This window comes from Somniosus microcephalus, chromosome 6 (assembly GCF_052327205.1).
Source record: "Somniosus microcephalus isolate GS21.2 chromosome 6, FLI_Smic_1.0, whole genome shotgun sequence".
Classification (NCBI taxonomy): domain Eukaryota; kingdom Metazoa; phylum Chordata; class Chondrichthyes; order Squaliformes; family Somniosidae; genus Somniosus; species Somniosus microcephalus.
In genome coordinates this window covers 48,816,554-48,840,649 of record NC_140992.1, presented here as the reverse complement: position 1 = coordinate 48,840,649, position 24,096 = coordinate 48,816,554, and the positions used below count along the sequence as shown (strand labels likewise).

The 24,096-nt window shown below is 40.8% G+C and overlaps 1 protein-coding gene across 1 annotated transcript in view; it reads right to left on the bottom strand.

The window, feature by feature from the left end:
• Nucleotides 1-2,830: 2,830 nt before the first annotated feature.
• Nucleotides 2,831-24,096, bottom strand: part of psmd2 (proteasome 26S subunit ubiquitin receptor, non-ATPase 2) — an 81,979-nt gene continuing 60,713 nt past the window's right edge. The window contains exons 14-21 of the mRNA XM_085990159.1: nucleotides 20,600-20,701; nucleotides 18,120-18,265; nucleotides 17,265-17,348; nucleotides 15,503-15,671; nucleotides 8,250-8,344; nucleotides 7,104-7,230; nucleotides 4,638-4,756; nucleotides 2,831-3,254 (exon numbers count right to left, since the gene is read on the bottom strand). Coding sequence (XP_085846285.1) covers nucleotides 3,072-3,254; nucleotides 4,638-4,756; nucleotides 7,104-7,230; nucleotides 8,250-8,344; nucleotides 15,503-15,671; nucleotides 17,265-17,348; nucleotides 18,120-18,265; nucleotides 20,600-20,701 — 1,025 coding nt within the window. The 3' untranslated portion in view covers nucleotides 2,831-3,071. The remainder of the gene's footprint in view (nucleotides 3,255-4,637; nucleotides 4,757-7,103; nucleotides 7,231-8,249; nucleotides 8,345-15,502; nucleotides 15,672-17,264; nucleotides 17,349-18,119; nucleotides 18,266-20,599; nucleotides 20,702-24,096) is intronic.

Below are 24,096 nucleotides of genomic sequence, written 5' to 3'. Positions count from 1 at the left end.
CACAAGTCAAAACAAGTTATTCTAACCTTGGACAGATCATACTTGAGGCTACATTTGAAATATTGTGTCCATCAAAAGGGCACCGAGGGATGGGTGGATGGGGGTTCAAAGCAGAGCTGCAACGATAACACCCAGACTTGGGCCTCTAAGTTACAAAGAGGATCAGACCTGAATTGTTTTATTTTACTGGAAAAATGATCATGCAATTCCAGGAGAGGTGAAACTGAGAGGAAGACAAGAATCGGGATTTAAAAAATGCTGATAGACAAACATAGATGTAGATTTCCCCATATGACTTTGTATTGGAAGGTGCCCTTAACTACTAAGTCATGCTAAACAGAAGGGCCCAGGTTTGAACAGTGGCTTGCGCTGGATTAACTATATTCAACAGCAGTTGTAAGATATAATTAGCCTTAGCATTGTTGGGCTAAAGAGGGGGCAAGAAACAGCCTGCTCCCAATAACTCCTACTGGAAAGTACAAATGTGGACCCTAGATTGGAACTGGATCAGGCAGCTATGATGCTCTCCAGTTATGGATTACTTATGAAGAATTAGTGGTGGATATGTGAAACAGTTGCCCAGCTAAATCATTTATCGTAATATGCCAAGACAGACTGATATCAAATTCTCCATGAAGCACATGAGTTTGTTTCTCACCGAGGCAGGTGAAGGCCAGTCTATTATTAGGAGCAGCTGGCCGGGGCGGAATAATAAAATTGAGACAATTAATATTCTAGTTTCAGCTGATCATAAAGGAGTATCCGCACAGAATATTCCCTCAGTGCATTAATATGTGGAGTGCAATTCATGTTAGGTGGATTGCACATGGTCTGTGGAAGAAGCAAGCCATTCTTATTCAATAAATTTTTTAAGCACAACACACAAGCCGAGTATCTTTGCTAGCTTTGTGCATCTTTGAAAATCAGCCCATCACCTATAAATTATATGTGGATAGGGCACCATCAGTATCCTTTAACCTAATGTTGTGGCTTCTGACATGAAAATTCAGATTTTGTGTTTTGATATGAAGTCCCACCTTTGCCTACAGTTATATTGGCCCAGGGAACGAGGCAGCTTGCGGTGTTTGGAAGTGTGAGGTGATAATGGTGCGGCGAGGTCAACAGGGCATGTGGGGCCTAGGTGAATAACGGAACCAACAGTCCATCTCCTTAACAAATTAGAATTAAGAGAAAGAAACAGAAGAATGAGGGGGAAGAAACTAGGGTGAATTAGAGTCAAATTAGATAGAAAGAGGGAAAAGAAAGATTGGATTAAGATAAAAAAAGATTTATTTTAAAAAACCTCTAGGAACAATTTACTATCTGCAGGAATGAGTCTCCACAGTTTCAATTGGTCCCATTCTGGGCTGGAAAGGTTGAGTGGCATTCCAGGAGCATAAATCACATCATTAAAAGGGTCCTTGCGTCGTTAAGTACCAGCCCTAACTTTCTGTGGCAAGTTTAATTTGTTTTAACAGCACATATGGGCAAATAGTAATTTCCAGAAGATGAGAATAGTTTCTCTGGAATCAGAACATAGAATTATGAATCTTTAATTTCTGTTTCAATGCAAAATTAAGTCGGTTTTGGACATTTTAATGTACTGTATTAAAATAACGTGGCTAAATTAGTAATCACACACCAAGAATGTAGCTTTCACAAATTGGAAAGATTATGCAGCACCAATATGAATCAAACATATATACACACTGTGCTCAAACTGACCTGAATGAATATTCAAAGAAGTATACTGAACCAGATGAAGACAATTCAAGATCACTTTTAATTTGGGTTAAAATTGAACATAGTTGATAACTTGTGCAAAGTTCACAGCTGATATTAAAGCTGTATTTTCTTTGTGTAACTAATCAACAATTTGGAATGGCACAAAGAATTTGAAATAGTATTGAGAATATTAGGCTCAGATTTTATTAGGTATAGAAAATTAATAGCTTACTTTGCTAGTTTTCTGTTCTTTTCTTCTATGAAGATGGCAACTCATGCTAAACTACATTCAGAGTGCTGACGGCCCTTCAGTATCTCCCAATTGGACATTCTTCATGCAAGAACCTCACTAATGAATGTAGACAGGGCATTTGATCCCGAGGATGGCGATAGGAGGAAGAGAGGCCATTGCAGTCGAGCTCAATCCTTTCCTCAACTGATATTCACTTGTACCCAAATTTGTTCCACCAGGGATCAGGTTAGTGATCAGGAGCAGGAAAATCCTGCAAAATTAATTTGTTCAGTTTGCACAAACTTCCTTTTAAAAGCTTTTTTCTAATCTAAATGTCCTATCCTTTTGATAATGAATTCAATAGGCAAACTAGTAGTCATGATAATGTAGTTTAAAATGGTTATTTTACACACCATGTACAATATATTACAGGAAACTTTGGTTTATCCGGAAGTTGTATGTCCGGAAACCTCGATCTAACGGCAGAAATCAGCAGCCGTTTTGTTAGGTTTTTTTTCTTCTCCTAGCATTTTTTTTTTTTTTTTTACTTCTAGCATTTTGGTTTTTTTTTATAAATAGTCAGTCTCTGGAAAGCCTCTCTGAAGCTGTTGCTAAGCTACAGAGACGCTTCCAAGGTACGGGCCGACTGTTTACAAGCTGTTGCTAAGCAAGTGTTTGTTGTCAGATACAGAGATGAAAACCTCCGTATCCTTCAACATTAGCGTTGGTCTGTCCAGAAGTTTTCATAGATCCGCATCACGCCGGTCCAGTCGGTGCCAGATATCGCGAAGTTTCCTGTAGTAACAATATTTTAAAAGGGAATGTAAACATGAGCAATCGCTGTAAAAGACTAACATTGCAAACAAACCTGTATTTGTGGACCAGAAATAACTTTATTTAGATATTGTAGCATTATAACAAAATTTAATGAAGTACATCCATCATGCGGTAAAGTAATATAAAATATAGAAGCTCTGAACCAATATTCAAAACCGGCTCAAGAGTAGGCTGATGATCATATTTTACCAATGGGCCAGCAGTACTTTTTGGGCATGGATGGTGACTATTTGCTAAAAGAAACACCATGTACAAAGGGGCAAGTATTAACCACAAATTACACACTATAATTGGGATTTTTGCGCAAAATGACAAACCCCTCAAGGATTGGGGTTAGAGGTATGTACTCTTCGGTTGCCAACTCTGCTCTTTCACCATGTGCTAATAACACAGGTGTCGTGTGTGTCTGGAATCCTGTGATGGTCTTGGGCTTGCCTGCTTGGCCTACAACATCCACAGCCTGCAACAAAGCCAGAAAGAGTTAAGAGATCTTTTCCAACAATTTAATTCTCACTTTAGACTACCAGCTCTGCACCATTCCCTAGTTAAATCAGTCAAGCCACCTGCTCCAATGCTTCTACCAATGTTACTGGCACAGGTAACAGGGCAGCACGGTGGCATAGTGGTTAGCACTGTTGCCTCACAGCGCCAGGGACCTGGGTTCAAATCCGGCCTCGGGTGACTGTGCAAACTCCACACAGACATTCTCCCCGTGTTTGCGTGGGTTTCCTCCGGTTTCCTCCCACAGTCCAAAGATGTGCGGGTTAGGTTGATTGGCTATGATAAAAATTGACCCTTAGTGCTAGGGGGATTAAATACGTGGGGTTACGGGGATAGGGTGGGATATGTGTTGGTGTAGGGATTACGGGGATCGGGTGGGATATGTGTCGGTGCAGGCTCGATGGGCCGAAATGGCCTCTATCTGCACGGTGGGGTTTCTGTGAATCTGTGAAAAAATTCTGTGAAAGGTGATGTGAGCCCTAAAATTTTCCAAGCTTCACCTAACCCCACCCACCAGAAGGAGGGATAGAAAAGGACATCTCCCACTGACATCAGCCGAGACTTTAAGCTTGCTATGATGAATTGTGGAAGCAAAGCTTGGATCTTATTACTATATGGCATAGCTGACAGGTACGCCACTGTACAAGGTACATGATATTAAATTAAATCATGTAGGAAGAAAAGCAGTTTGAATTAATAGTAATTATAAGTGTTTAAACTGTGCCTAAATCTACAGCATAAGCAACTCTTTCTATTGAATGTGGTCATAACTCAAAGCTGCACATGAACTGTCTTGCACAAATAAGCTCTGTCTAACAAAATGGGTACATATTTTAAGTTCTGCTTTTCTTGGAATGAGAGTTTTTCCAAACGTTTTAACCTTTAATTAAGCTTTATCGATGGAGATTGGCATTGCTATGTCTCATTCCACACGTTCTGTAGTAATGAATATTTAAGACTTTAGCCTTCTGAAATTGCCAATTTTTCAATTTTCTCACCTTCCCTTTTTGGAAGACTCTTCAGGTGGTAATGCTGTGCAGACAGCTTACCATCTGATTTTCCTTAGATGGACACAGATGTAGTCAGGAACGCTCTAGGGATGTGAAGTCATACCCTACAATTCTAATACAGATGGTGCAGGACCAATGCATTGCATCAGAATTCTTGCAAGTGCAGATAATTCAATAATGTTCTGTAGCATTTTGCATAGACTAAACAGACCCTTCATAATAAAGCTAAGCATTTTGGAAGCAGAGATTTTGAAGTTTGCATTTTTGGAGATGATTTTGAAATAAAGTTTACTGCTTTAATTAATTTGACACACCAGCATACACTTTCATACCTGGCCAACACGGACCGACACTGGCAATGGTCGGAGCTCTTCATCAAACGTAACGAGCATACGAGGCTGCATTGCAGCAACCAGCCCATAGAGAATATAATGGGACTTTCCAAGAATTACTGTAAATAAAGAGATACATTTTTAGACTATTCACACACCAATTCTACTGGTGTATTTTTATTTTTATTTACTGCAACATTTTCTAACTTTGTACAGGTTAAGTTTTCCCAACAACAACTTGTATTTATATAGCACCTTTGACATAGTAAAACGTCCCAAGGTGCTTCACAGGAGCATTATGAAACAAAATTTGACACCAAGCCGCAGAGAGATATTAGGACGGATGACCAAAAGCTTGGTCAAAGAGGTAGGTTTCCCATTACCACAAAGCTTTTGTTACAGTCAAGTCCACTTAAATGAATTACTAATAAAATCTCCATGCACTAATCCCTTTTCTAGCTTTTCCAATGATAGCTGTCCCTGCTAAATGAATAAAATGCTTAAATGAATTGCAGAAGTCTGGATTTAAGCATTGTACTGCCTCTAGGTGTGAACATTGCCTAGTAACCAATTCAGTGATGTTACAGAATCTTTTCACCCTAGGAGGTGCTGGGGCTCAAGCATTTTGACAATGTAACAAGTGCTCTTGCTTGGGTGTAAAAAACATGTCATTAGATGTTAATGCTCAAGTCTTGTGATGCTCAAAATTTATTCATGCTAGATCTGTTTTTAAAGGACCTTTTTACAAAAAGATTTACTGTTTTGCATTGTAATATGTGTATTTTAATGAAGCAAATGACAAATATACTTGTTATTCATAACAACTGTGGGACCGTTTACACAGTACAGGAAACTTTCTGGTATCCGGCACTGACGGGACTGAGCTGGTGCCGTACCATCAAAACTGCCGTAGAAACCAGCACTAATGTTAAAACATACGGAGCTTTTGAGCTCAGTGTGAATCAACAAACCCTGTTGCTTAGCAACAGCTTCAAAACAGTCGGCCGCAGCTTAAAAGCGTCTCTGTAGCTAAGCAACAGCTTCAGCTAGACCTTGCAGAGCCTGACTGGAAAACAAAAAGCAACGAGAAGTAAAAAAAACTTATAGGAAACGGCTCCTGAATTTTGCCGGTAGATAGAGCTTTCCGGACATTTAACCTCCGGTTAAACGAAAGTTTCCTGTACTGTAATTGCAATCCAGTTTGTTAGCTTCTTGCCAAACTTGATACAACAGTTAAAACGGATAAAAGAGTAGAACAAAAAGCAAAATACTGCAGATGCAAGAAATCTGAAATAAAAACAGAACATGCTGGAAACACTCAGCAAATCAGGCAGCATCTATGGAGAGAGAAAAAGGGTGATAACGTTTCAGGTTTCTAATGAAAGGTTAACTGTTTCTCTCTCCACAAATGCTGCCTGACCGGCTGAGTGTTTTCTGCATTTTCTGTTTTTATTAAAATAGAACGGTTAAGTGAATAAATTTACTTGCCATAATCATTATTCATTTAACTGTTTTGCACTGTATTACACGAGCCAATCTTAGCACGTAATGCTACTTACAGAATCAAGATTTTCACAAATGTTTTTTTAAACAGAGGTCGTTAAATATCGACAGATGCTAGGGACTGGATATTGCTATAATATAGTTAAGGGATACTATGACATTATGAACCACCAATTATACACTATATATGAACTTCCTTTCGCTGCTTCCACTCCACTTTCATTATTATACTCCCATCGGGAAGCCCATATATTGCAGTAATATTTTCACCAGGGGTTGCTGATCCAGCTTCTTATTCTTGGTAGTGATCAAGAAGAACCCTGACCAATTTCCACTCCTTAGCTCAGGGCTAGGGCCAATTGTATGGCCCCACTGTTAACAGACCCGATAGCTAAGCTCTGCAGTTTAGTGCAAAACCAACAGAGCATTTATGTATTGAGGAGATCCCAAATCTACTTTTAAACAGAAAATTAACAGAGTATGTAAAATTCCACTGGAACTCTGCTGTTGCTAATACAAAATGCTTTGAGAATACTATTGAGAACTGAAAATGATGTTCACTCAAATGTGCATTAGGTGAGTGTGATGTCCATACAAGAGATTTTTTTTTAAAGTGCTTTACTAATTAAATGGTGATCCTGATCACATCAAACCAGGTTATATCAGGCTCGACATGGGCTCAGATCATTAGGTTTAATCTCCTGCACTGATGGAATTTTTTCTGAATTTTGATTTAAAGCAGATTCAAAAAGGAAGAGATTGAGAAGATTTTAAAAAGTTGCCAAGAAGTGTTAACATTGAACCCTAATTTCAACTACAAAGATTCAAGAGTTTAATTTTTTTTTTATAAACACATGCTAAAAATATATATTCTTTGAATACATGGCAGTCATTAACATGTTAGTACTGATGCAATCAACCATGCATTACAGAGCTTTGTAAATTAAACTGAACAAAACTTACTGTTCTTCACATCAAGGAAAGAGACCAGTACAGTGAGAAGGCCAGCCACCGCTACTTGGCTCATTAGTTGTCTGTCACTGTGATATGGACACAATGTGAGTGTTCCTTTTCCAAGGTGAGTCAAACCCTAATCACAGGAACACAAAACAAATTCAAGTTCCAAGTACCTGATGACTTTGCTTTTGATCATATATTCCTGTATGTCAAAGTAGTACAATATTGGCAATGAACCCAATTTCATCTTTAGTCAAACCAGAAATATTCATGTCTTAAAATTTTTTAAATGGCCACTAATGCAGTTCCACAAACAGCTGCCAAGTGCTGCGTTGGCTTGCAGTTGGACAAGATGGCCACTGTCACTTTCCCCTTCCAGTGAATCAAGCTGCTCCACCTAGTGTCTCAAATAAGAATGGATAAACCATTGCAATTGAAAATAAACAGCATCATAGCCCCTGAGCTCAAACATACAACCCAACAGATTGTGGAAAAACCACCCAGATGGCTATTATGGTGCATCGCTTACCATAGAATTAATTTTGTAATTCACTTATCACTAACAATTTGGAAAATTTAATCCACACTAGCACAAGAGTCTATGGCTTTTTCACCTCCCCACCCCGGACAATTTTCCCCCTTCCTGAAGGCATTATGTTTTTTGCTGCTGTAGTTTCACTGGCTCTAGACCCCTGCTGTACCTTGATCAAATGGCTATTATTCACATGAGAGATTTGTGAATGAGTGTTGGCAACCATTTGACCACAGGGAGCTTCAAAGCTGAGCTCCCAACCTCCTCACCTTCCACTCCCCTGCCAGGACATGCACAAGCATATACTTCTAGCATGAGCAGCAATTTGCCTTCACTTACACCTCGATTCCCATAAAATGCAAAATACACCAATATGATGGGCACAATTTTGAACCGGTCTACCTGATCTTCAAATAAATTACAGGGTGGCACTGGCTAGGTTGAGGGACACTAACATTTTAAAAATAAATAGATCTCAGGATTGATGAAGGGATTAAAGAGTACAGGTTCTTTAAACTGAAATTGCATTTCAACATTTAGATGTCATTTTATCACTTTAAACCTTCATACATTGTCTTAAATCAGTAATTCACAATTATGTTTAAGAACTGTGCACCCACCTGTGCTATTCTAACCATGAAGAGATTATTTGGATCCTTGGCATGGTACTGTGCTAATTGCCTCAGCATGGCTGCCAACCTGGCGTTGTTAGTCCCTGTAAATAGAAAGATTCATTAACTTAAATCATGAATGAGCTTGTGTTTATATAGCATTGTATCATATGTTCAAGATGTCCCACAGTGAATTACTTTTGAAATGCAATTATTTGTTGGAAAACTTGACAAGTCAATTTGCATACAGCCAATGAATAAATAACCAGATAATTTGGTTCCAGTGATGTTGGTTGAAGGAGGAATGTTGGCAAGGACACTGGCACAACTCATTGCTTCTTCTTGAATAGTGCCAGGAGATCTTTTACATTCACCTAAACAGGCAGATGGAGCCTCATTTTAACACCTCACCTGAAAGATAGCACCTCTGACAATGCAGCACTCCAATAAAGTGTCACCTAGATTGTGTCCAAGCCCATAGTGGGAATTGAGCAAACAACCTTTTGATTTAGATGGAAGAGTTCAACTGAGACAAGCTAAAAAAGTTAAAGCAGTAACATAAATTTTACTCCCTTCAGTATGTGGTATACACGTAATTTTTCACATTGTGATTTGCAATGTGCCACTATTAACAGATGCCTCGCCTTTATTCTAGAGAACTATTTTCAGTGAGTTCCATAATGGGTGTCCATTCCCTTGGTATACACAATAGGGTAACAATGGAACAACTAAGCAGAAGAATTGTGCACAAGGAGTTACTACAGTCGCATCTATAAGTTTGTTATTATAATCAGAAATGTCCCCAATACCATGGTAGGTTTGTATATGTCATCAGTAGCAAAACCAGAGTGGATAAATCATTGCTTGGTGTGGTACTCAATTATACACACCAAGATGATCCAACCTTGGTCTGTGCAAAATTAGCTGATTTCAAACGGGCCAATTTAGCATACTACAATTAGCATCAGTGTCCCAGGACTAGGGAGATAATGAAATAAAAATGGCTTGAGTTCACAATCTTGATCTCTATTGAAGGCGGGGCCAGGCTGCCAGCAAGAAGCCTTATACATGAAAAATTATTACTTAAATCAAGATACTAGAGGGCTATTGGCACCCGTGGAACCGTGCTTCAGAACAAATTATATACATTGGGGATTGCTTTCTTTTGACCAGCAAGGTATACTTAATTTTGGGATTATTAAAAGGTGAAACAGCGATTTATTTTACTTCTTGCAATTTTAGATACTGTATTCGCTGCTCACGATGCAGTCTCCTCTACATTGGGGGGGCCAAACGCAGATTGGGTGATTGCTTTGCAGAACACCTCCGTTCAGTCCGTAAGGGTGACCCTGAGCTTCCGGTCGCCTGTCACTTTAATTCTCCACTCCACTCCCACTCTGACCTCGGCCTCTTGCACTGTTCCAATGAAGCTTAACATAAGCTCGAGGAACAGCACCTCATCTTTCGATTAGGCACTTTACCGCCTTCTGGACTCGAGTTCAACAATTTCGGACTATAACCTCTGCCCCTATTTTTTCAGGCAGCAACTGTTGATGATTCTGCCATCCACATTTGCAACATTTAATCATTCCTGCCTTCCACCCTACTACAGACCGTCCCTTTTGTTCTTTCCACCTGCACCTGCTTAAAATCTGTTACATCTCTAACTTTTTCCAGTTCTGATGAAGGGTCACAGACCTGAAACGTTAACTCTTTTTCTCTCCACAGATGCTGCCTGGCCTGAGTGTTTTCAGCATTTTCTGTTGTTATTTCAGATTTCCAGCATTTTGCTATTATACTTATTTTTGTTACTGGCCGTAACAGGATTTGTGTGCTCATGACCACAAGTAGGACAAGTAATTTGTTATTGTCTGGCTCCACTGATACTTTCACTGTCTCAGGACTTTATCTAAATTTTGTGTTTGGGCAGCAAACTGTGCTAAGTGTAGCAATTACTGCATTTATCACAGGAAGTCATGCCATATTGAATCACTTGTCCTAACCATAAGGAATCCCAGGAACAAGAGCTGAGGCTTATGGATACCACAGAGGACAACTTCCCCTCTAGAGAATGGAAAAAATGGATCGTTTCAGGCTTTAGGGAATTTGACATTAAATAGTTCAAAGGATTCAGAGATGTTAGGTTCAGACACAGTTTAGTCCAAGCTGTTCAAATCTTTAGCCTCTGTCAAAATGGCACAAAGGGAGAGAGCATCTGAAGGTTCTAAATCAATAAATTCAACAAAATCTGACTGCTCAAGGGTTTATCCTCCTCTTTTCAAGCCAGCTCAAATAAACAAGGAGCAGTTACAGTGGATCACTGATGTGTACTAATGATCCCATTATCTGTGATGTGCACTGCTCAGCACTTACAGGCACTAAAATGGGACTCGGAGGTTCTGGAAAGGCATCTGATTAAGTAACTGAAATCAACTGCATTATAGTACATAACTTCCATGTATTTCACACCGCAGGTGGATTGCGCAAGGTGTGAAATGCACAGGGATAAAGGAGATGCACATTAATAAGGTAGGCAGGGGAAGACTGGCATCATCTAAAATCATTTGGAATCAGGCCACCAAGCACTATCTCCTTTTGCTTTGTACTATCATACCTTCTGTCATTTAATCACTCCTGCCTTCCACCCCATCACAGACCTGGCTTTTTGTTCTTTCCTCCCCTCCCCCTTTCCCTGCACTTACTTAAAATCTGTTACATCTTTAACTTTTCCAGTTCTGACAAAAGGTCATCGACCTGAAACATTAACGGTTTCTCTCTCCACAGATGCTGCCTGACCTGCTGAGTATTTCCAGCATTTTCTGTTTTTATACCAGTATATCAGGGATTGGTTAAAATGGGGGGGGAATTGTTTGGGGAATGAAAACAAAGAAATTGAGCAGCAAGCACCAAGTTCCACTGGATCAGAGGACTAAGGGCCCTCATTAGTGACTGATTATTAGTGATCAGTATAACATGGTTCCAATGTATTACCAAGAATGCCGAGATTCCTATACCTGTAATAAGTTAGCAGATACAATTTGCTAAATCCTTAATTGATGCTACAGGCACAAATCCAGGCTTCATTTCGTCTGAAGATGCTGCAGATTTGTCAGCTCTATGTACAGCGAGAGGTTCACCAGTCACAACAGGAATACGGATATCTTTGATCACAATTTGATACTGAAATTGTGGCAAGGATAACCAACCAACTAAAAAGCAGAATGCAAGTTACATGATGGTGTCTTGAGTTTCTATAATAGCTTTCAAAGCTGTCAGTGGCTGTCAACTCTGAAAGCATCACTTCTACCTCAGTTAATTTTTTAAAAAGGTTCAAATGTCATTGTCTCAAATGTAGATTCCGTGCTAGAGTCCGAATATGAGCCAGTGCCAAGGAGTTGTATCCAACTGTGGAACTTCCCGTAAGACAGAACCAACACTTATGAAGCAGATGATACCTGATGAGGCGGTGCAGCCCCAGGGATTCCTTCTGTTCCTTCAAGACTGTCCGTTTATTTCCTAACTGCAAACCATGGATGAACTCAGACATCCGCAACAAACTAAGAGAACGGCGTACCGCTTTCAAATCAGGGGACACCGAACTCTACAAGGCGGCCAAGTATGACCTCAAAGGCTATCAAAGCAGCAAAAAGAGACTATAAGAACAAACTAAGTCTCAGTATGGCAGGGGCTCTGACGCCAGACGCATGTGGCAGGGACTAAGGGCCATCACCAACTACAAGGGGAGCTCAGCGGGAGTCACCAACACCGATCCCTCCCTACCAGAATACTTTTTATGCTCGCTTTGAGAGGGAGAACACTGAGCCGGCCATCAAAACCCCCAGCCACCCAGAGGATTACACATTACAGCTGACTGAATCCGAGGTCCGGAGAACCTTCAGGAGGGTGAAAGCACGGAAGGCAGCCGGCCCAGACGGGGTTTTACCCAGTGTCTTCAAGACCTGCGCAGACCAGCTGGCTCCTGTGTTCACAGACATTTTTAACATCTCATTGTAGCAGTCTGTTGTACCAGTGTGCTTCAAGGAGACAACCATTGTGCCATTACCTAAGAAGACCAAGGTAACAGGCCTCAATGACTATCGTCTCGTGGCTCTAACATCCATAGCCATGAAGTGCCTGGAAAAGCTGGTCATGACACACATAAGCAGCATCATATCCGATTCCTTGGACCCGTTCCAGTTCGCATATAGGGCGAACAGGTCTGTAGACGATGCCATCTCCCTAACACTACACACTGCCCTGGAACACCTAGACAGGAGGGACACTTATGTCAGACTGTTGTTCATTGACTACAGTTCTGCATTTAATACTATTATTCCCTCCAAGCTGGTCCTGAAACCGAGGGACCTAGGCACCCCCATCTGCAATTGGATTCTGGATTTCCTGACTGGTAGGCCTCAAGTGGTGAAAATAGGGAACAACACCTCATCCACTCTGGTTCTCAACACCGGAGCACCACAAGGCTGCTGCCTCAGTCCTTGGCTGTACTCTCTGTTTACACATGACTGTACAGCCATACACAGCAATAACCGGATTATCAAGTATGCCGACGACACCACAGTAATTGGCCTGATAAGCAACGATGACGAGACGGAGTACAGAGATGAGATAGTCCAGCTGATGAGATGGTGCAATGACAACAACCTTGCCCTGAACGTTGGCAAAACTAAGGAGCTCATCGTGGACTTCAGAAGCCACCGAGGGAACCATTGCCCCATCAGCATAGACGGGACACCAGTGGAAGTCGTCAGTTGCTTCCGATTCCTGGGTCTGCAGATCTCTGATGACCTGGCCTGGAACCATAATACTGAGGCTATGCTGAAGGCGGCACACCAGCGCCTTTACCCTCTACGGTGCCTGAGGAAATGCAGCATAAGCACACAGTGGCTTGTGAACTTTTACCGCGGCACCATAGAGAGTGTCTTGACGAGTGGTGTCAATGTGTGGTATGGTAACACCACTGCACAGAACAAGAAAGCCATCCAGAGTGTTGTGAATACGGCAGAAAAGATCATCGGGTGCGCACTTCCGTCCATCGAGGAGATCTTCCAGACCAGGTGCCGGAACAAGGCCCGCTCCATCATCCAGGACCCCAATCACCCTGGGCACAAACTGTTCTCCCTCCTGCGGTCCGGACGTCGGTACCGCAGCATCCGAACCAGGACCAGCAGGTTTAAGAACAGTTTCTATCCACAGGCAGTGCGCCTACTGAACTGCTAATCGCACTGCCCCATATATTATTATATTATGTTTATGTAAATATATATATTATATTCATATTACCATATATTTATCATATTACATTACTATTATTTCCAGTGGTAATTGAGGCTTTATTGTACTATTCATCCTATCCTGCAACTTGGACTGTTATTGCTATACTTTTTGCTTATTGTTTTTATTTATACTTGTTTTTATTTTTTTGCTTTTATATTATATGCTTGTATTGTGGGAGTGAGTGGGGAGTAAGCATTCCATTGTACTAGTTACATATGGCAATAAAATGATCTTGAATCTTGAAGCTGGCTGTTTCAAGGTTTTAACCTATGAAAAAGCTATTCTTTGGATTTTGTGGGTACCATGATTTTAAGCCTTTTTTCTTTGAAACTCTTTGGTACTATCTGGTGGAGTGTCTTGGATTCTGAAGCAGTAGAACAACATTTGCCAGAAAAAAACTTTACTAGATCTCCACTATCAACTTGTAGGTGGTCAAGGGAAGATCTAAACCACCCACTGAAATATTCACCGACTTAACGCAAGGGTCCTTGGCTACATCTTGAATAGCAGTACAGTCTCTTTGCATGATAACTTGCATTTATATAGCACCCTTAACGTAGAACAATGTCACAAGTCCAAAGATGTGCGGGTTAGGTTGATTGGCTATGATAAATTGACCCTTAGTGTTAGGGGGATTAAATAGGTGGGGTTACAGGGATAGGGTGGGATATGTGTTGGGGTTACGGGGATCGGGTGGGATATGTGTCGGTGCAGGCTCGATGGGCCGAAATGGCCTCTATCTGCACTGTGGGGTTTCTGTGATTCTGTGAAGGCGCATCAGATGTAATCAAACAAAAATGGAGGCCAAGCCAAAGGAGGAGATATTGGAAGGTCCCTTCTAGAAAACAGAGAAAAATAGGAGTAGGCCATTCGGCCCTTCAAGCCTGCTCCGCCATTCAATATGATCATGGTTGATCCTCTATCTCAATACCATATTCCCGCTCTCTCCCCATACTCCTTGATGCCTTTTGTGTCTAGAAATCTATCTATCTCCTTCTTAAATATATTAAGCGACTTGGCCTCCACAGCCTTCTGTGGTAGAGAATTCCACAGGTTCACCACCCTCTTAGTGAAGAAATTTCTCTTCATCTCAGTCCTAAATGTCCTATCCCGTATCCTGAGACTGTGACCCCTTGTTCTAGACCCCCCAGTCAGGGGAAACATCCTCCCTGCATCCAGTCTGTCTAGTCCCGGCAGAATTTTATACGTTTCAATGAGACCCCCTCTCATTTTTCTAAACTCTAGTGAATACAGGCCTAGTCGACCCAATCTCTCCTCATACAACAGTCCTGCCATCCCAGCAATCAGTCTGGTGAACCTTCGCTGCACTCCCTCTATGGCAAGTATCCTAACTGCTTGCTGCACCTGCATGTTTGCTTTCAGTGACTGGTGTCAATAACTGAGCTGATTTGTTAGCACTTAGTTATTGTCTGAATCCAGAAGGCATCTAGACATTTCAAGGAATAAAAAGTGAAACATTAAGAAAAAAATCCAAGCAATGAGATTTAATGGCATATAACACTGCAGAGCTATGGTCTGAATTGATAACAGGGAAAATAATCGATCAAGAAAAATGGCTTATGTACTGCATGGTAGATATTTTGGAAGTTATGTCACCAGTACTGTACTTAGCGTCTTAAAAGGTTACTGCTTCTGTGACTTCCGATTGGTAAACTGAATTTAGCCTAGTGGTGCTCTCAGGATGTGAATGAAGAATCTTAAGTATACAGCGAAGTAGTGTGTTGCCAAGTATTAGGATTTTTAATAATAAGCATCTAAATAATGTTAAGAACATTAAGAGCAATGGTATAGGACCAGAATTTTACACAATTAATTACTCTGCTTATCTCAACACATACAAACATGCAGTTTCATGATATGCAGGCTTACTAAAAACCTAATTTTGCAATTACTGAAAACAGAAACGGAAAATATTTCCTTGTCCAACATTACTATACATTACTCACCACTTCCAACCATGCCCATTGCAAAGATAGAATTATGAGACACCTCTGGGTCAGCATCATGAGAGAACTTGCTCAAAGTGTCCAGTATACTCAACCGTGGATTAGAGACTGAAATCAATGCCAGTGCCAGTGGTACAGCACGTCTTAAAGTAGGCTCACCATACCGTAACTGCCACAAAAAGAATTCAAAATAATTCTCATGGTGTTAAAAAGCTTTATATTATTAAATTGCTATATATGGTGTAGTTTTAGAACATTATAACTATCCATCCTAATTATGGGCAGTACTTTAATAGACTTTAGAATGATGTTATATACAATGATGTCTGAATAATCACTTAACTTTCTATGTAAAGAAATGCTATCCTTCAATGGCCAAAGTCTAATACCTAACAGCTCAGCAGCATTTAAGAAAAACATTAATACATTTGATTAAGTACTACATACAAGCTAGCTAACAGATACTGTGGTTTCTCAGGAAACTGCAGTGAGAATGATGGAACTTTCTTCTTCCTCTGCCAAAAGAGGGACTGAATTTTCACATCTAACCACTAATTGCACACGAATATCAATTAATCATCAGATTGGCATAACAATGTGCATTTGTATAAAGCCTTTAATGTTAAAGCGAAGTGCAAAGGGCACTTCACAAATGGAAATAGGTAGGGATGCTGTGTCGGGGAGGGAGAGATGACCAAAAGCTTGATGGAAAAAGGTTCATTTTGAGATGATCTTGGCTCTAGAGAAGATACGGAGAAGGACAACACGGATGACCCCTGGCCTAAAGGGCATTGAGCTATCATGAGTTTGTGCCTGGATTTGAATTTACAGGAGAGCCGCAGACAGAGGGGATCGGATTCAGGTCTTCAAAATTACTAACAGATAAGATTGATTGAGTTAATAGGGTCAGATAGAACTAGGGGCTATCCATTTGAATTCAGAGAGCAGGAAGTGAGGTTGGATGTGTGGAAGCCTTTTTTTCCCCCCTCAGAGGGCGATTGATGTGTGGAAAAGTATTCCAGAGGTAGCAGTGAATCCTTGCTTCAAGAAAGCGTCATGCTTATTTATGTAAAACTACAGGATCATGGCATAAGGAAAGTAAGATTTTGGGTAATAACTAACAAGTCTGGAGCCTACTGGGGCTTGCCTGATCACCTTTGAGGGATCAGACAGGATTTTTAAACAGAGGTTCCTGAATTGGCAACAGGTCTCAGTTCTTCTTTTTGCCTCTCCTAGGAGGTGGGATGAGTCCAATAAGAAATGGGGAAAACGCATATGGTCCAGATAGCCTTTCTTGTCGTGAGAACATAATGTTTTAATGGAGCAGAGAAAAAGTGGTGTAGCAGAGTTGCTCAGGGAGGGAATTCCAGAGAGTGGAGCCAATGTAGCTGAAGGGACGAGGGGTACACAAAAGGGTCGGGTTAAGAGTTCCAAAGAGTGTGGGAGGAGACTTAAGATCGGAGGGAGTTGCAGAGATATGGTGAGCAAGGCCATGGAGGGATTTGAATTAAATATTGCACGGACAGTTTTTAGGAAGGCAAGTCCCAAGAACATCAAATTGTTTAACTACCAGTACTACAAAAATACAGTTCTGTTCAATTCTTGACTGTAGCAGGGTCAGTTTCTCCTTGTAGGCTATGCTAATATTTGAATAGCAAATATGGTACTATAACTACAATTTCAGAATGACAAGTAGTTGCTGGGACCCTATGACAAAGTAATTTTGAAAACCTGCATTTTTCAATCTCATTATAGAACTTACCAGGTGTCCAAATGTACGCAGAGCCATTTCTGCTCCAATCTCTTCTCCCATGGCAATTAAAGCAATACCGAGCACTGCTACTCCCTAAAAATTACAAATCATAACTAAACAAATTCTTTTTGATTTTGGTTGTTAATCGTTACTGGTCGTTAAGGTTATTATAATGTAAAGTTTACCAGTATACTTGCAAATATTACATTTTTCTATTTAATTACTTTCATCTCTAAATAGGATAATATTTTAAAATGAACTTGCGTAGTTAGAATCAAAATTTGCCAAAACATAATCTTTTTGGAATATGTATTGCAACATTTGCCCTGAACCAAATTAAGATTGGGAAACTCATTATAATTTCAGAGTCTAGCTGCTAACGAGCAATCGCATGGGCATCTTATTTAGAAAGCGACATTTCTGTTGGTAGATAGGCCACATAAATTAATGAAATTTATGTCAATGAAAATACCAAGAAAAATATCCAATTTACAGTTTCGCACCTCTGAGGTGGGGTAACGTAATAGACTTTAAGAGAAAAAATTGCAGAACTGCAAACTGACTGATTCCCTTGCTTGCATTGCAATTGGACCCATTCCATTTACAAATGATTCAAAAATGGGTAGTTATAAACAAACGACTTGGCTACAAAATATAAACAATGTTATATTTCCTAAATTCAACACATGTAAAAAATGAAACTGTAATGGAAATAATTTGTCAATTTCCCATTTCAGCACAATGCCCGGGTCTTTCACAAACAATGGATTTTCACCAAGTAACCGTAAACATTAGCCATTAGATGTTGATTATAGTTATTTTTCCAATTAGATTTCCAGTATTTTCTACTATTTTGCATCATACCTGATGTGCTCCCATATCTGCTGCATTCTCTTTTTTGTCCTTATCTTTCTCTTTCTTTTTGTCTTTATCATCTTCTTTCTCTTTTGAATCATAGTGCTCGCTGCAAATATGGAGTAACTGCTGGACTTTCAGTACATTACCAGAACCTAGAGAATTATAAATGTGATAAAGGAAATATAGACTATCGCCTGCAAATCTATTAAAATCTTCAATTCCTATTTCATTTTCTGAAAATGACTTCCAGTTTTCCTCCTTTCCTAGTCTTGCAACACACATCTCTCCACCAAAATAGCAGCCAGGAGATCTGCTCTCAGGCCTATGACTGGTTAATCATTAGGAATTCTTAAGCTTAAGCGTGGCCTGGGGTAACTCGGTCTACTAATTATTATTTTTTCTGCAGGAAAGCATTTGATTGCCATTCTTATGAATATTGAAATTAGAAAGTTAGTGTACACTGGATTGTGGATGTGAAACCAATCCACAGCACGTGTTTGTATGCCATTTCCTTTTCGAAGGGGACTGGATTTTGCAGTTCTATACTGCCCAACAATCAGGCAGTATAGCAGTAGAGAAGGAAGGGATATGGGTCCCTACTGCTGGATTCCTGCCTGGCCAGCGCCACCAGTAATCTTCCTAAACTCTCCACCCCCACAAGCTGTGAAGTCAGATTCCTGCCACATCACATTTAAATGACAGCGGTGGTGGAGGGGCAGGAAACTGGGCGATTTTATTGCCTATAGCCTCAAGTGCCGCTGACACGATGGACCACCAGGAGAGGGGCAATGGTACACCCTGGGGTAGTGGTGGGCATCCAACTATGGCCACTGCTGGAGTGGGAGGGCCCTGTACTGAGCACCTCATCCTCTCTACAAGCCCTTAACTTCAGCTGGATGACCACAGATCATAGCCTTTCTTTCAATGTGGGAGAATAAAGGCTGCTCCTGCCCCTTTTAACGTTGGTTCCTCCCTTTTCTGGTGCTGCAGTGAAAGTTCTGCTGTTAGCCTGCCCTGCATGAGTAATGAGTCACAGTCCAGGAAGATGGGTTGGGATCACGCTGGGGACAGCACGCTGGAAGATAAGCCTTATAGTCTCAACACTATAATGATAAAAACACCATAAGAATTGTGTCTCGGTAAACCCTGCAGGTTTGGATAGAGAACTGGTTGGCAGACAGGAAGCAAAGAGTTGGAATAAACGGGTCTTTTTCCGAGTGGCAGGCAGTGACTAGTGGGGTACCGCAGGGATCGGTCCTTGGACCCCAGCTATTCACAATATATATTAATGATTTAGACGAGGGAACTAGATGTAATATCTCCAAGTTTGCAGACGACACAAAGCTGGGTGGGTGTGTGTGCTGTGAGGAGGATGCCGAGAAACTCCAGTATGATTTGGACAGGTTGGGTGATTGGGCAGATGCAGTATAATGTGGATAAATGCACTTTGGTGGCAAAAACAGGAAGGCAGATTATCTGAACGGCAATAGATTGGGAGATGGGGAAGTGCAACGAGACCTTGAGTACCAGTCGCTGAAGGTAAGCATGCAGGTGCAGCAGGCGGTTAAGGCGGCAAATGGTATGTTGGCCTTCGTAGCGAGAGGATTCGAGTACAGGAACAAGGATGTCTTGCTGCAGTTGTACAGGGCCTTGGTAAGATCACACCTTGAGTATTGTGTGCAGTTTTGGTCGCCTTATCTGAGGAAGGATGTTCTTGCCATGAAGGGAGTGCAGCGAAGATTCACCAGACTGATACCTGGGATGGCAGGAATGACGTACGAGGAGAGATTGGGTCGATTGGGCTTATACTCGCTGGAGTTAAGATGAATGAGAGGGGATCTCATTGAAACTTATAAAATTCTAACAGAACTAGACAGACTAGATGCAGGAAGAATGTTCCCAATGGCAGGGGAATCCAGAACCAGGGGTCACAGTCTAAGGATAATGGGTAAGCCATTTAGGACAGAGATGAGGAGGAATTTCTTCACCCAGAGAGTGGTGAACCTGTGGAATTCTCTACCACAGAAGGCAGTTGAGGCCAATTCATTAAATATATTCAAGAAGGAGTTAGATATACTTTTTTTTTTTTTAAGGCTAAAGGGATCAAGGGATATGGGGAGAAGGCAGAGACAGGGTACTGAGTTTGGATGATCAGCCATGATCTCATTGAATGGCGGAGCAGGCTCGAGGGGCCGAATGGCCTACTCCTGCTCCTATCTTCTATGTTTGCAATTAATTACAGAACAGAAGCTTTTAAATAAGCTTAGCATGGATATGTATAGAAAACTCCATTGTGCAAAGTTGAGAGATCAAACCACAAGGTTAGAATTGGAACTCATTAGAACAATGTTGTTTATTCTATTCTCTCAAATAGAAAAATAGAATGCTGTTTGGTGGACAAAAATATATTACCCAAGCTTAACGCATTTCAGCCTGAAAGGATGGCATTCAAATTACATTAGTTAGAGTTATGTAACCGTACTAACCTGCGTATGCACAGACATCTACCAAAGTATTGGCAAAACTACGGAAAGGCTCGGAAACCACTTCTAGGGCAGCCAAAATAGCCTCAATGGCCTCACCTTTTCCTGTGAACCACAAATACATTATGTCAACTGCTTTGCAGATAGTGCTAACTATATTTTGAAGCATGTAATACACACAGATTTTATATATACACAAAAAGGCAAAAATGGCTAATCTAAAATTACAATGGAAATCACAGGAAAAAAAGGCAGTAAATCTGAATGCTGGAATACACAGCTGGTTAATCAGCATTTTAAAAGGGAAAGACAGGTTTATGTATTGGGCGAGAACCTTCATTAGACCGCAATAAGAGTTCAGAGACATAGAAATACACAGGACTTGCAACACAAACAGGCTATTTGGCCCAACCAGTCCATGCCACCATTTACCTGCCATGTGAGCAAATAATTTAATCACATTTACCCACCTTGTTCCCATATCCCTTTAACCCCTCCAACTTTCCTTCATTCGCTTATCCAATCTAATCTTGATTGTTGATCGTTTCTACCTCAATCCTTAACCCGAGTGAATTTCACAGCCTCACCACTCTAAAGAAGTTTCTCTCACTGTTTCCAAATCTCTTACATTTAATCTTGCATTTACAGGCCCTCATTCTAGACTTCTCAAGTACTAGAGTCTGCTTCCATCTACCCTGTCCCATTCTTTGATAATTGTAAACATTTCTATTATATCACCCCATAATGTGTGTTGTTCTAATAAAAAAAGCCCCAATTTTTCCAAGTCTGTCTTCATATTTTTATTTCCTCATGCCGGGTAGCATCCCATATCCCTTAATTTTCTCTAATAATCTCCCAGGTGGTATCCCATCAAAGGGTTTTCTAAAGTCCAAGTACACCACATCCATTGTAGTCAACCATCCATCATGGCTGTTACCTGCTCAAAGAATTCTATGAGGGTTAGCAAACATGGTTATCCTTTTTGAAATCTGTGCTGGCTACATCTAACTATTTTCTCCATCTAGATACGTAGCAATTTCATCCTTAAAAAGACTGTAAAATCTTCCCTACCATAGACATTAAGATAACTGGCCTATAATTACCCAGATTAGCGCCATCTCCTTTTTAAAAAATGGGCTCTACATTGACAACCCTCCAGTCCTCCGGCACGCACACAAGTATTTTGAGGTGGTAACAAGGAGGGTCAATACGGAGTGTGTTTGATGTAGTCTATATGGATTTTAGCAAGGCTTTTGATAAGGTCCCGCATGGCAGACTGGTCACGAAAGTAAAAGCCCATGGGATCCAAGGCAAAGTGGCAAGTTGGATCCAAAATTGGCTCAGAGGCAGGAAACAAAGAGCAATGGTCGAAGGGTGTTTTTGTGACTGGAAGGCTGTTTCCAGTGGGGTTCTGCAGGGCTCAGTACTGGGTCCTTTGCTTTTTTGTAGTATATATCAATGATTTGGACTTGAATGTAGGAAGTATGATTAAGCTTGCAGATGATACAAAAATTGGCCATGTGGTAGATAATGAAGAAGAAAGCTGCAGACTGCAGGAAGATATCAATGGACTGGTCAGGTGGGCAGAACAGTGGCAAATGGAATTCAATCTAGAGAAGTGTGAGGTAATGCATTTGGGGAGGCTAAGGCGGCAAGGGAATACACTACAAATGGTATAACACTGAGAAGTGCGGAAGATCAGAGGGACCTTGGAGTGCATGTCCACAGATCACTGAAGTTAGCAGGACAGGTAGATAAGGTGGTTAAGGCGGCATACGGGATACTTGCCTTTATTAGCCAAGGCACAGAATATAAGAGCAGGGAGGTTATGCTTGAACTGTATAAAACACTAGTTAGGCCGCAGCTAGAATACTGTGTGCAGTTCTGGTCTCCACATTACAGGAAGGATGTGATTGCACCAGAGGTGGTGCAGAGGAGATTTACAAGGATGTTGCCTGGGTTGGGGAATTTTAGCTATGAGGAAAGATTGGTTGGCTGGGGTTGTTCACTTTGGAACAGAGGAGGATGAGGGGAGACCTAATTGAGATGTATAAAATTATGAGGGGCCTAGATAAGAGTGGATAGGAAGGATCTATTTCCCTTAGCAGAAGGGTCAATAACCAGGGGGTATAGATTTAAAGTAATTGGTCGGAGGTTTAGAGGGGATTTGAGGAGAAATGTTTTCACCAGAGGGTGGTGGGGGTCTGGAACTCACTGCCTGAAAGGGTGGTAGAGGCAGAAACCCTAATCACATTTAAAAAGTACTTGGATATGCACTTGCAGTGCCATAACCTACAAGGCTACAGACCAAGTGCTGGAAAGTGGGATTAGGGTGGATAGCTTTGTCGGCCGGCACGGACAAGATGGGCCCAAATGGCCTCCTTCTGTGCTGTAAATTTCTATGATTCAACAGTGCCCCAAAATACAATTTCTAGGGCCTCTGCTATTTCTTCCCCTATTTTCCTCTAAATCCTTGTATGTATACAATCAGCTCTCAATGCTGTGCCATCCTTTAACTTAACTACCGTCCCTAAAAAATGTTCCTTTTATCTGTCAATGTTGCTCACCTCGCTCTCAACCACTTCAGGATTCACCTCTTCGCTGATATCCTTCTCTTCAGTAAAGACTCATGCGAAGTACCTATTAAATGCCACCGCCATTTTTATCATCTATAAATTGACAATCCTCTCAAGGTCCCACCTTGCCTATAACAATTCTCCTTTTACTACTATACTTGTAAAATACATTGATTTTTTTGAAAATTTTCCTCATACCTCCTCTTAGCTTTCTTTATCCCACTTTTAATTTTTTATCTTAATTTTAATTCTCCTTTAGTTTTTTTCATTAATTCTTATTGGCCCTCTTCAATTTTAATTGATTTCTAATCTCTATTTATCCACAGCATCCCAACGACTAGTAGTTTTGCTTTCTTTTTTTAAAAATGAATACACCTGTACTTATTTTGTAACTTTGCACGCATTTTATTAAAAAAAATTTAAAAAAAAATCTACTATTGCTCTACAGGCCTGCATGCCAAATTCTCCTTTCACCTCACGCGAAGACAAAAGCAAAGCTCAAATGATTTAATCAAAGTAAATGACTAATTTAAGAGCAATTAATTTCCCCCGATTTCATCCCCCCCTTCTGTAGTTGGTGACTCAAGCTGAGATAAGCACTAGGAGTTCTTCAGCACTGTGCTAAAATTATTCTCCATATATAACCCTACTTCCAGCAAGCATATCCACCATGGGAGGCATCCTATTCTAAACCATTCTCTCACACTTAGCAACAAGGGTTAATGGATAGCAATCAGGAACAAAAATGACTTTTCCCTCCTTAGCCCAGGGATAGCAAAGCCAGCTGTTGTTCCAGTTGAGAGCAATTAATTAAGCAGAGCACTAATCTGAAACCTTATTGGTCAGTTATTTAAAATCTGAAATACAATGCAACACAATAGTGACTGCATGTATACAGCATTTAACCCATGTGTTGCCAAGGCC